Source organism: Myotis lucifugus, unplaced genomic scaffold, assembly GCF_000147115.1.
Source record: "Myotis lucifugus unplaced genomic scaffold, Myoluc2.0 scaffold_539, whole genome shotgun sequence".
Lineage (NCBI taxonomy): Eukaryota > Metazoa > Chordata > Mammalia > Chiroptera > Vespertilionidae > Myotis > Myotis lucifugus.
Genome location: NW_005871587.1, coordinates 283,116 through 295,998, shown reverse-complemented (window position 1 = coordinate 295,998; position 12,883 = coordinate 283,116). Strand labels below are relative to the sequence as shown.

The 12,883-nt window shown below is 45.9% G+C and overlaps 1 protein-coding gene across 9 annotated transcripts in view; it reads right to left on the bottom strand.

The window, feature by feature from the left end:
• DNMT1 (DNA methyltransferase 1) overlaps window positions 1–12,883 on the bottom strand; it is a 39,901-nt gene that overhangs the window by 14,115 nt on the left and 12,903 nt on the right. For 3 of the 9 annotated variants that reach the window (XM_023745360.1, XM_006104062.3, XM_014446441.2), the window contains exons 9-21: window positions 11,516–11,550; window positions 10,954–11,020; window positions 7,921–7,955; window positions 7,538–7,583; window positions 7,365–7,445; window positions 7,181–7,290; window positions 3,985–4,103; window positions 3,602–3,694; window positions 2,767–2,918; window positions 2,423–2,610; window positions 2,137–2,317; window positions 614–711; window positions 262–409 (exon numbers count right to left, since the gene is read on the bottom strand). In XM_023745360.1, coding sequence (XP_023601128.1) covers window positions 262–409; window positions 614–711; window positions 2,137–2,317; window positions 2,423–2,610; window positions 2,767–2,918; window positions 3,602–3,694; window positions 3,985–4,103; window positions 7,181–7,290; window positions 7,365–7,445; window positions 7,538–7,583; window positions 7,921–7,955; window positions 10,954–11,020; window positions 11,516–11,550 — 1,353 coding nt within the window. The remainder of the gene's footprint in view (window positions 1–261; window positions 410–613; window positions 712–2,136; window positions 2,318–2,422; window positions 2,611–2,766; window positions 2,919–3,601; window positions 3,695–3,984; window positions 4,104–7,180; window positions 7,291–7,364; window positions 7,446–7,537; window positions 7,584–7,920; window positions 7,956–10,953; window positions 11,021–11,515; window positions 11,551–12,883) is intronic. The other 6 variants (XM_014446440.2, XM_023745359.1, XM_006104063.3 and 3 more) reach the window with 4 other exon arrangements.

Here is a 12,883-nt window from a genome sequence, read left to right as displayed (position 1 = left end):
AAACAGCCTGACACCCTTAAACTGTGTCCATTGCCCATTTTGGAACTTGAAGGAAACCAAGCCTTTGGGCAAACAAACAAAAACACATTTCTTGTGTGTGGCCACGGGCCTGGACCATGGCCTTGCAGCCGGCCTTGCTCTCTCACGAGGCAAGCGAGCAGGATTCAGGCTGCTTAAGAGGCCTGGTGACGAGACACCAGGAAACAAGGTGCTTCCCAGGAGGGCGGCCGTAAGAAGACGGAGAACCTGCTGCAGGATTACCTTAACAGCCTCTCCAACCCAAGAGATCCGGTCCTTGTTCTGTTTCTTTTTCTTCCCCTGGTGCATTTTTTTGGGCGACGGCATCTCTGGGATATCGTCGTCCTCTTCTTCGTCGTCATCTGCCTCCTTCATGGCCATGTTGGGACACCTACAAACTCATGTGTATAAGCAAGGCCCTTTTTATAAGTAAAACTGCCTGGGGCTGTTTGGGTCCGATAACAGGACAGGCCTGGGGACCATTCGAGATGAAGCACTGCTGCCTGTCCTGCCCATGTCAACAGTTACCCACACACAGCGCACAGCCCTCAGTCGGCACTGTCCTCTGCTACCAGACATCACCCGCCAAGCCTACCTCCTCTTTAGGCAGGCTTGTTTGCTCCGGCCGCTACCACCGAACTTAACCATGTCCTTACAGGCTTTACACGTTCCACAGTCGGGCTGCTGACAAACCTGAAAGATATTTAAAGTCAAATGACCATTAGTAACAACTGGTAACCAGGTTTTGAATGAATTACAATTTTAGAACTTTTATATTTAGCCTCATTTAGAGGTAAGGGAACTGAAGAGTTAAGAACAAGGTACAGTCATACCCCCAGAACAGTAGAGGTTAAGCTGGGTATGTTGGTATTGAAACATGTGGGAAAACTGGCTCTGCTCACAGGTTTTAAGTTGGTAGCACCACTTGGAGAGCAGTTTTCTATATCAAAGTTAAGTATAGAACCCACACCTCAGCAATTCTACTTGAAAATAGGGGCAGCTCTAGCTAGTGTGCTCGGTGGTTAGAGCGTCAGCCCGCAGACTGGAGGGTCTTGGGGTTTAATTCGGGTCAGGGGCACATACCTTGGTTGCAGGCTCAACCCTGCTCCCCCTCCTTTGGGATAGGTGCAGGAGGCAACCAATCGATGTGTATCTCTCACATCAATGTTTCCTTCTCTCTGTCTTTCCCCCTCCCTTCCATTTTCAAAAAAAATTAAAAATCAATGGGAAAAATATATATATACTCAGGTGAGGATTAACAAAAAATTTTAAAAGAAATAGGGGTAGACACTGAAGTCTCGTTCAAGGATGCTGCTATATCATGATTTCTAATATCAAAAGTTGCACATTATCGAGGGGTAAGTTGGGACTATCATATAATGCACCATGATGAAATAGTCAAAACGAATTAACTAGATCTACCTACATGAACACATAACATGATTACAAAAAATACCAGTTATGTATATTTAAAAAAATTTTTAAGGCTTAGATACATGTGCTAGATGAAAAAAAGTAAAACCAAAACACGAATGGTAAGGATGTGCAAATTCCTGTTAAGGGCTGCCACTAAAAAAACCCCCACAAAACAAAACAAAAAAAACCCTCTGAATCCAGTGGACAGTGTGAACACAGGGCGGTTCTAAAGGTAGCTGCTATATTTTTGCATCCAAGTGTGCGTCCAAAATAAGTCAAATAACAGATACCAAAATATATCCGATCTCTGGGTTACAGAAGATTAGAGGGATTCAAATATTTAAAATTCAGGGAAAGGGGAGAGAGAGAGAAACATCAGTGATGAGAGAGAACCACTGATCGGCTACTTCCTGCACGCCCCACACTGGGGATTGAGCCCACAATTCGGGCATGTGCCTTGACCCGGAATTGAACAGTGACCCAAGTTAGTGACGGGGCATTAACAGCAAAGCATCCGAGCACACCAATTTCAACAGCCGTCTTATCAACCTGTTTGTTCTCCGAGGCATGCAGTTCTCCCCAGACCACCAACTTCCTCCCAGCTTATGTCCTAGGGGTCACATTTGAACAGTGAGCATCTCAAGCCAGAAAGAGAAATGAGTTGCTCAGATTACATGGTGAGCCCAGCCCAGGTGAGGTTACCTCGCAGACGCCACACCGCCGGCGTTTGAAGGCATTCTCCTTGTCTTCTCTGTCATCCTTTTCGATTTGCTCTGCGAAGAAAGTGTCGAAGATCTGGTAGACCAGCTTGGTGGTGGTCGCTTTTGTGGGGCCTTTGTCCTTCTCCTTGGTGGAATGACTGATGGCTCGACGTTTTTCATTTCTGGGAGAAAGGTTCCCATCATGTTAGCAGGCTGGGGAAGAGTGCATGGGACACTCTGCCTTCTCTGCAATCAGGTCTTCAATTTTATTCCTGCTGCATCCTTACCTTCTTCCTAGGGTGACCCCAACCAACTTGATCAAGTCTCTCATGCAGGGGGTCAGGAAGATGGGCAGTTCATCACTGTCCCCAGCCGCATCGTAACTCTCTACTTGTTCCACCACAAACTGAGCGTGTCGAAGGAGAGAATCCTCAGTGAATCGATTCAGGTTGAGCGTGGAAGGAGGAACCGTGGTCTTTAAGAAATAACATCAGAAGTTTCTTAGGCTTAAGCAAAACTATTCTAATTGAACTAAAAAAGTTTCTGCTAATTCTAGACATGAGTTTCTCAGCAATATCTATATGGCATGTAAAAGGTGCGAGTCCCAGATCACAAATGACCTAACCCGTACCTCAATCTTATTGATCAGGTCCTCATAGGTCGCATCACGGTTGTTCTGCAGGAACTCAACGACTATCTTACTTATGTAGATCTTCTCCTGCATTAAGTTGAACATTGGTGAGTACTCTGGGCTGGGCTCCATTAGAATGTATTCAGCATAGGCTGCAGTGAACAGAAGATGTTGTTAGAAAGCAGTTTGAACCTGATGGCAGCTATGGTGGCTGAAGAGCACAGATGAGTCTATGAAGCTTATGAGGAGTCTAAGTCAGTGGTCGGCAAACTGTAGCTCGCGAGCCACATGCGGCTCTTTGGCCCCTTGAGTGTGGCTCTTCCACAAAATACCACGTGCGGACGCACATGTACAGTGCGATTGAAACTTCGTGGCCCATGCGCAGAAGTCGGTATTTTGTGGAAGAGCCACACTCAAGGGGCCAAAGAGCCGCATGTAGCTCTCGAGCCGCAGTTTGCCGACCACTGGTCTAAGTCATTCCATACCCAAATGTCACAAACATCAAGTGCAATCAGAATTATGAGCGCATTCAGAAGTGGCCTATTTCCGACTAGAGAACTGGCTGAGGAGTTTTCATTTCGCTCATCTCTGGCTTTTGAAATTTTGTCTGGGTTTGAGCTGCAAGAATATGACCTACTTGTATAACTAGAGGGTTGATTCCAAGGCTGGTTGTAATTAATAGGAGAGGCCATCCCAGAACCCCACATGATTACCACATGTTTAGTGATGTTCATGTGAGCTTGTTGAGACGTCCCAAAGCCCAACCAAGCCCCCGGGAGGACAGAAGCAGTCTCCTTTCATAACCCAGGACAGTCCACAGTTAGCACATACTTACCGGTGCTAAAGCCAATGAGAGCCTTTTCGCCTCCATCAAAGCCAGTGATCCACCATTCAGTGATGGGGCCAAGGTTTTTGCCATTAACACCACCTAAGAGATGGAAAAGAGGACAGTTTCTTGAAAGGAAATGGACTCAGCTATGACTCATATCAAAATCTCAGCAGGCCCAAGTGGCACTCGAAGTGCCCAGCTGAGCTGACATCCCTTATCAGCCGAGCCAGGCAGTCCCCATCAGAGGCAGAGAGCATTTCCTTATAGCTGCTCAGAGACCGCAAGCCCTAACTTTAAGAGGCAGGAATTCCAGCTGAACAGTGCTTTGTAGGTGAGTTGTTTGTTTTTAAAATATCTGTCCCAAACATAAGCAGGGAAGTTCCACTTACCTTCAGGAGACGGGTCATCATCATATATCGGTTTTGCTGAACCAGAAAAGTAGAGCTTAATATCCTTCTCAATGAGACCAGTGTCAATGGGGCACAGGTGACCATGTTTACAGTACACACTAGACGGGCAACAAAGAGCGTGTTAGCCAGCTGACCAGTGAAGGCAAGCTGCAGCAGAGTCAAGTTCAGACACAAGTGACAGTGACTACCTGCAATTCCTAGACCCTTATCTTTCTGGTTGCCAGATCACTGGATGAGTAGTGTTCTCTGACCAAACAGGCTTCTACCTGATCCTCCCACCGGTGCATCAAGAGTACAAGTAGCCCGGCCGGTGTGGCTCAGTGGTGGAGCGTCAACCTATGAACCAGGAGGTCATGATTGGATTCCTGGTCAGGGCACATACCTGGGTTGCTGGCTCGATCCCCAGTTGGGGGGCAGGGGCGGGGAGTGGTGGTGGGTGTATGTGCAGGAGGCAGCCGATCAATGATTCTTTCTCATCATTGATGTCTCTCTCTCCAAATATATTTTAATATCAATAAAATTATTAAAAAATAAAAAAAGTACAAGTATCTGCTAAGGCAACACCAAGAGATCAGTGAGACAGTGAATGATGAGAAATTTCAGAGAGCAACTCACTGCACCCGCGCTTGTCATGATGCTAACAGAAACATCAGCTCTCAAACACATTCTACTCATAGTTGTGCGACCACTTCTACCTGGCTCCAAAACATTTTCATTGAACAAAATAAAACCTCCTACCCATTAAGCAGTCACTCCCTATTCCCTCTCCACCCCAGCAACCACAGATCTGCTTTCTGTTTCTATGGATTTACCTCTGAAAATATTTCTTATACGGTTAGTTTTGTGTTTAACCAAGTAAAGCATATTGTATAATGTCATAAAAAGTGAGGCACATCAGGGATATGTGAAGGAAGGGCTTCCGCCTCTGTCGAGGGGTAAAGCTCAGGTTTAAGGGCATCCAGGGTCCCACCATCCGGAGACACTCCTTGACAGTTGGAAGAATGCTCCTCCTTCAGCGGGATAAGTCAGGGGTTCTGCTTATGGACCATGCTGGCCTCAAGGACGATGCCCCTACATTGGAGATGCCATGCTGTCCCTGAGTCACCGGTGGGCCACGTGGGACCCGTACAGGTCTCCTGAGACCATCTCCCGCCACACTCCCCTAGTGTCAGGGCTTGGAAGCCAGAAATCCTCATCTTGAAATCTCACAAAACCTTTTTAAAAATAGAAATGAACACCGTGAGTTGAGCTCCTCCCGTGCCAGGCATGGGAGACAACATGGTAACAGCCCTGCTCTCGAGACTTGAAGTCCAGTGGGAAATATGGACACCTATCAAGGGAGGGCACATATTGCAAACCCACAGAAAACAAGGATCCACCGCCCAGCCCACTGGGCTGTATCAGGAGACGTGACATCAAAGAAGTTCCAAGTCCTAGGCAGGGGCAGGACCCACTGGTTTACAGGATCGACCTCTCCTGACTTGTTTCCCTCCACCACGTTCAGCCCAAGTACTAGAGGTAAGCAGAGTCCCTTAATAACTCAGGCAGTCTGGCTCTGACGGCCTGATGCTACAAGGCACATTTCTCCTGGGAAATTTGTCTTTACTGCTACCCTCCGACTATATAGGAATGAATCTACAGCACGCCATGTCTCGAGGAGGAAGCCAAGGGACTCCAGCAGCCCTGGCTTCAGCTAGTCCTCTTCCAGCCTCTGGCCTGAGGAATGCTACAGGAAGGCACCAGGGCGTGGACGCCAGCTACATCAACACAGCATATTTGGTTGTGCCATCAGGCAGAGGTTTGGGCCAGGCCCTGGGGGTCGCCGGCAGATGAACAGCATCCCAAAATGGACCAGAATCCTGACTGTATTGGGAGAAGGGCATACAACCAATCCACCACAGGGAGTGTGAGAAGTGCCACAGAAGAAGCACTGGGGTCTTGTCCCAGGGCATAGGAACCCCTCAACCTGCTATGGGGTAAGGGTGTCAGAAAGGGCTTCCCAGCATTGATGTCCACCTGAGGCTTACGATAGGTATTACTGAGGTGACCCACTGCCCCTATGATACTTCTTCAGGAAGAGAAACAGCATGTGCCCAGGCCTGAAAGAGACATGGGCTGGCACTGCAGCCAAGTCACCACGAAGAAACAAAGTGAAGCCTGTTTTGCACAAAGCAACTGCACTTTCAGCAAGAGGGAGCTGACTAAATTGAAAGGTGCTGAAAAGCATGGGGACTCTGTTCACTCAAGGGTTTGTCTGAGCCTCGCCAAAGACACAGTCCACACACCATGGATCATCAGAGAAAATCCTGCAGTCAATGCCACGGCCTGCAAAGCCCTGTATGATCTTGCCCTCTCCCCAGCCCCCTGCCTACATCCCCTACCTCTCACTCCACACCCTGGCCCCCCCTAGCCCCACCAGCCTCATCACTTGAGTCTTCCATTGCCAACACATGCCCACCTCTGAGCCTTTGTACCTGCTGTTCCCTCCTCCTGAGATGTCTTTCCCTAGTTATTCCCTTGGCCTGTTCTCTTATGCCACTGAGTCTTTGCTGAAGTCATTTCCCCACCATTTTTTTTTTTTTTTTTTTGAGAGAGAAGGGAGAGAGAAACATCGACCAGTTACCTCCTGAACGCATTCCGACTGAGGATCAAACTGGCAGCCTGGGTATGTGCCCTGACTGGGAATCGAACCCGCAACCTTTTGGTACACAGGATGCTCCATCAATTGAGCCACACTGGCCAGGGCTCCCTACCATTCTAAACACAACTTCTTTCTCCTATCCACTTTGTGCTTTCCATGCTTTTTACTTGTGTTGTTGTCGTAACTACCTGACAGGCATAACTTTTGTTCTGCCTCTATGAAAGCAGGGACCTCAAGGGCTATATTCATAACACCTAGTGCAGTACCTAGCACAAAGCTGGCCCTCATTTGAATTAATGACCTCCAGAATATACACAAACTGAAGACTTAACATGTATAGCTTTAATACCCCCTCCCCCCCCAAAAAACCCCCAGCCCCCAGCAAATATCTACTATACTTCCACCAGGGCTTTGTGGCTTTTATCCATCTAGTGTTAGCAGCATAAGAAATGTTGCAGGTAAGGTGCTAGAGATATTAAGAACTTGGACATCTTTAGGGAAGTGCCCTGTCACAATGAAGAAGAGTATCAGTACCTGAAGCATGTCAGTCTGTTTTGAGGAAAATATTCATAACTCTCAAAGCCAGATTCATTGGCATCGAAGATGGATAGTCTTTCATTTGTCAACATCGGTACCTCGTCCACCTGAGAGACAATGGACCATTAAGCAGAGGGATAAGAGACAGGAAAAGAAAAAGCTGAAGACAGCTGGAACTTACTGCATTCGGGAGATGATGTTCGTACTTTAGTTCAGGGTCATCCAGATACTGTCCACACTGAAGGCACTTCTGAAGCTGGTTCTGTGGGGGCATGACACATGGTGCTCAGAGAGCAGCTCTAGGCAACCCCCTGAGTGCTGTGCTACCCGTTTTATCCCCAGGTGCATGTTTACCTTGGGAGACAGTGGTGTTTTGGTTTGAGCTACTTTTTTCTCATCACTGGGGGAAAACAAAACAAAACACAAGATACGTTCTGAAATGACTGAAAAAAGAAACTATCAGAATCCACCGTCAAAGTCATACCTAAACCACCTGCCAAAGGTGATCACCAGGCTGCCTAAGGGCCAAGGTGCTAGGTCACAAGTGTCTCTACCACACGAAGGGGACCTGCCTCACTGGGAAGAGTTGGAACGGTCTTGGTCCTGTGCTCAGACCCAACCTATCAGACTTACAGCTAAGGCAAGTCTGGCAAGTCACTAAAACCCTCTTTTCCTTTCTAGAACAATTATTTTAATATTATTACCTGCTAAGTATAAAGACAAAAATAAGTTCTTACGGATCTTTGGATGTCGATCTGCGTCTCTTCTCCTCCTAAATGGAAAATTGGAGTGAAGACTAAGAAAGTATTTTTACATCTGCATCATGCTTCAGAGTTAAGAATTTTACATATGTGGTTATCACAAAACCTAGGCAAGTCTGGCTGGTGTGGCTCAGTGGATTGAGCGACTGAGCATCATCCCATGTACCAAGAGGTTACCGGTTCGATTCCTGGTCAGGGCACATGCCCTGGTTGCAGGCTCGATCCCCAGCGGGGGAGTGCAAGAGGCAGCCCATCGATGTTTCTATTTCTCTCACTCTCCCCCACTCAGTCTCTCTCACTCTCCCTTCCTTTCTATCTAAAAATAAATAAAAACATTAAACAAACACCTAGTCAGAGGTAGGGAAAAAGGCAAAGAACCAGAGAGACCAGAGCCACCTCCAGTGTGTAGTCTTATCAAAACCCTTATAACCAAAGGCTTCCTTAAAAGACTTGAGACCTGCCGAAGCCGGTTTGGCTCAGTGGATAGAGCGTCGGCCTGCGGACTGAAAGGTCCCAGGTTCGATTCCGGTCAAGGGCATGTACCTGGGTTGTGGGCACATCCCCAGTAGGAGATGTGCAGGAGGCAGCTGATCGATGTTTCTCTCTCATCGATGTTTCTAACTCTCTATCTCTCTCCCTTCCTCTCTGTAAAAAATTAATAAAATATATTTAAAAAAAAAAAAAAGACTTGAGACCAATTAAACACACACACACACACACACACACACACACACACACACAAAACCCTTAGCTTCCTATACAAGTGGTAACTCAAAATAACTGATGAGGGGTGCTATAGACTGAATTGTACCCCCAATTCATATATTGAAGCCCTAACCCCAAATGTGACTATTTGGAGATGGGGCTTTTAAAAAGTAACTAAGTTTTGCCCTGACCGGTTTGGCTCTGTGGATAGAGCGTCGGCCTGTGGAGTGAAGGGTCCCAGGTTCGATTCCGGCCAAGGGCACATGCCTGGGTTGTGGGCTCAATCCCCAGTAGGGGATGTGCAGAAGGCAGCCGATCAATGATTCTCTCTCATCATTGATGTTTCTCTCTCTCTCTCCCTCTCCCTTCCTCTCTGAAATCAATAAAAACAAATAAAAATATATATTAAAAAAAAAAGTAACTAAGTTTAAATGAAGTCATGGGGTGGTGGGTGTTAATCCAATAGGAACGGTGTCCTTATAAGGGAAAGGGACACTCGCCCTCTGTGCTCACACAGGAGAGGCCACATGAGGGCCCAGCGAGAAGCCAGAAATAAAGGCTTCACCAGACACTAACCCTGCCAGCATTTTGATCTTAGACTTCCAGTCTCCAGAACGGAAGAAAATGTCTTGTTTACACCAACCAGACTGTGGTATTTAGTTATGGCAGTCTGAGCAGGCTAATACAGGGGGAAACGTATTCCTAGAATTATTTTGCATAAATGAAGAAATGATGGGATTAGACTATCACCACTTTGCAACTCCTGGTGAAATAATGGAATTAAGCAATGACTTAAAAACATTAGGTGACCAGAAAACAAAACAAAACAAAACAAAAATTAGGTGAAAAACTGAGGGGACTCTATAATGAATGGGTGGATCAGGCACACAGCACCTGAGCCCAGTAATCTATCTTAACACTATAAAAAGATAACTGTGCCGTCTGGAATGATGCAAGTCCTCTGGACAACAACAAAAGCCCTACATCTGGTCAAGCATCGGTCAAGCCTCTGGACCTAACTATCAGTCTGCAGGGCTAGGAGATGTTAAATGCAAGAAGAGTGCAAGGGGCAAAATCCAGAACCCAGAAACTACAGAAAAACAGGTTCCTTCCACATAATACAAGTAAAAGGAGACGGATAAAACTCTGGTGAGACAAATGCCAACCAGATATACTGTACAGGCTTTATTTGTGTCCCGATTCAAATAAACAAACTGTAAAAACAAAATGCAGCCCAGCTGGTGTGGCTCAGTGGCTGAGCATTGACCCATGAACCAGGAGTTCAGGGTTTGATTCCGTCAGGGCACATGTCCGAGTTGTGGGCTCAATCCCAGTAGGATGCGTGCAAGAGGCAGCTGACCAATGATTCTCATTAATGTTCCTCTCTTTCTCTCTCTCTCCTCACTTTCTCACTCTGAAATATATATATTATATATATATTTATAAAATTATATATATATAATTTTAAAAATACACAAAAAACACATGGAGACTAGCAGGGAAGTTTGAACAAAAACTACACCTCAATATTATTGTGTTATGATTAGATTGTGCCAAAGTTTAAAAAAAGAGTTCTTTCCACCCTATTGGGTTTGGCTCAGTGGATAGAGCGTCAGCTAGTGGAATGAAGAATCCCGGGTTCAATTCTGGTCAAGGGCACATACCAGGGTTGCAGACTCAGTCCCCAGTCCTGGTTGGGGCACATGCAGGAGGCAGCCAATCGATGTTTCTCTCCCGCCCCCGCCCCTATCCCTTCCACTCTTAAAAAAAAAAAAGAAATCAATGGAAAAATATCTGAGGAGGAGGATTAACAAAACATCAACAAAAAAGTCCTTTCTTTTTATAAGTTCTGTAAATATTTTAATAATATATCTGGGATTTGTTGGCTAAAACATTTGGTTGGTCACAGGACGATATTTGTTGAAGGTTGAGAATGTGAGAGTTTCCTACCCTCACATTCTGCCTACTTTTTGGTATGTTTGAATATTTCCATAATAAAAAAAGCAATTTTAAAAAAAATCTTTTTATTGATTTTAGAGAGAGGAAGAGAGAGAAACATCCATGTGTGAGAGAAACACTGAGTAGCTGCCTCCTACACACCCCTGACCAGGGATCTAGCCGCCTGCAACCCAGGCATGTGCCCTGACCAGGAATAGAACTGATGACCTTTTGGTGCATGGGACTACCCTCAACCAACTGAGCCACACCAGCCAGGGCACAAAAAAGCCACTTTAAAAAACCACTTTAACATTCTAGCCAATAGGATGTATAAAATGTGGTAACAGTGGAAAAAAAAGGCCTTACCTTTTCATCCTCATCTTTTCCATCAGAATCTTGTGATTCTTTTTCAGGTTTCCGTTTGACAGCTCTGCTGGTTAAACAGATATATGCTAAGTATTAGCTCAGAAAAACTAACCATATCGACAGCTTGCACCAAACAACAAACACCTCCTAATGAAAAAGCAAAATATTCAGAATACATCTGGGAAACAGATTCTTCCCATCCAAAAGAGAGCCCCATGTCACGGTGGCTCTAAAGGAACAGTGCTAACTTGTAATCCTGAAACGAGGCTTTCAGAAGCCCCTTGTGACCCCTCAGAAGTGGAAGGGCCCAATGAGCGCTGCTGGAAGCTAAGGGATATACATGACTGTGCAGAGACAGGCGTGCCACACACATGCAGAAGGTAGGAAGCAAGAGGGCCCAGTTGGGTTTCTTATCCAACCCTGCCCCAACCAATCCAATCTCCCAATACCATCAGCAGCTCCCTGTAAACCTCTCCATAGTCACAGGTCTCTAGAACAGTTACTTCAGCAATTACAGGTACACACAGCACAGCACAAAGGTGTAAGCATTTGGACTACTTACAGATCTCTGGATTGACTTCTGCACCTCGTTTCATCCTGAGAGGGAGAAGCAGGGGTGGAGAGATAAAGAGGGGAAAATTAGCCTCTGAGAAAGACCTAGGCCAGTGATGGCGAACCTCTGACATGCGAGCTCATTTTTTTGGTTGATTTTTCTGTCAAATGGCATTTAAATATGTAAAATAAATATAGAAAATATAAGTCTTTGTTTTACTATGGCTGCAAATATCAAAAAATTTCTATATGTGACACAGCACCAGAGTTAAGTTAGGGTTTTTCAAAATGCTGACATGCTGAGCTCAAAAGGTTCGCCATCACTGACCTAGGCTAAACCTGAAGTATCAGTTAGTGACTGGAGTATGTGGGACTAGACAACAGAAGAATCTGAGCAGATATATGGGGTAGAGATGAGGCTTCAAATTTTTAACTCAGCTCCCTACACTCTACAACCAAGAGTTGATTAGGAGTTGGCAAACTACTTCTGAAAAAGGCCTAAAACAACATTTCAGATTTGTTAGCCACATGGCCTGTGTCACAACCATTCAACTCTGCTTCTGCAGCACAAAAGCAACCAGAGACAATATGTAAATGAAAAGGTATGACTGTGTTCCAGTAAAGCTTTATTCATAAAAATAGACAGAGTGGCCCAGCCGGCCAGTGTGGCTCAGTGGCTGAGCACTGACCTATGAACCAAGAGGTCACAATGCGATTCCCGGTTGGGGCACATGGCCAGGTTGTGGGCTTGATCCTTGGTGGGGGGATGTGCAGTAGGCAGCTGATCAATGATTCTCTCATCATTGATGTTTCTATCCCTCCCTCTCCCTTCCTCTCTGATATCAATAAATATTTTTTTTAAATATATTTTATTGATTTTTTACAGAGAAGAAGGAAGAGGGACAGAGAGTTAGAAACATCGATGAGAGAGATCGATCAGCTGCCTCCTACACACCCCCCACTGGGGATGTGCCTGCAACCAAGGTACATGCCCTTGACCGGAATCGAACCTGGGACCCCTGAGTCCGCAGGCCGACGCTCTATCCACTGAGCCAAACCGGTTCGGCTATCAATAAATATTTAAAAAAAAAAAAAAAAAGACGGCAGAGGGCCCTAGCTGGTTTGGCTCAGTGGATAGAGCAGCAGCCCGAAGACTGAAGGGTCCCGGGTTCAATTCCAGTCAAAGAATCGAACCTTGGTTGCTGACTCGATCCCTGGCCCTGTTGGGATGCATGCAGGAGGCAACCAATCAATGTGTCTCTCTCACATCGATCTTTCTCTCTCTCTCTCTAGCTCTCCCCTTCCCTTCCACTCTCTAAAAAAAAAAAAAAAAAAAAAAAAAATCAATGAAAAAACATCCTCAGGGGAGGATTAACAA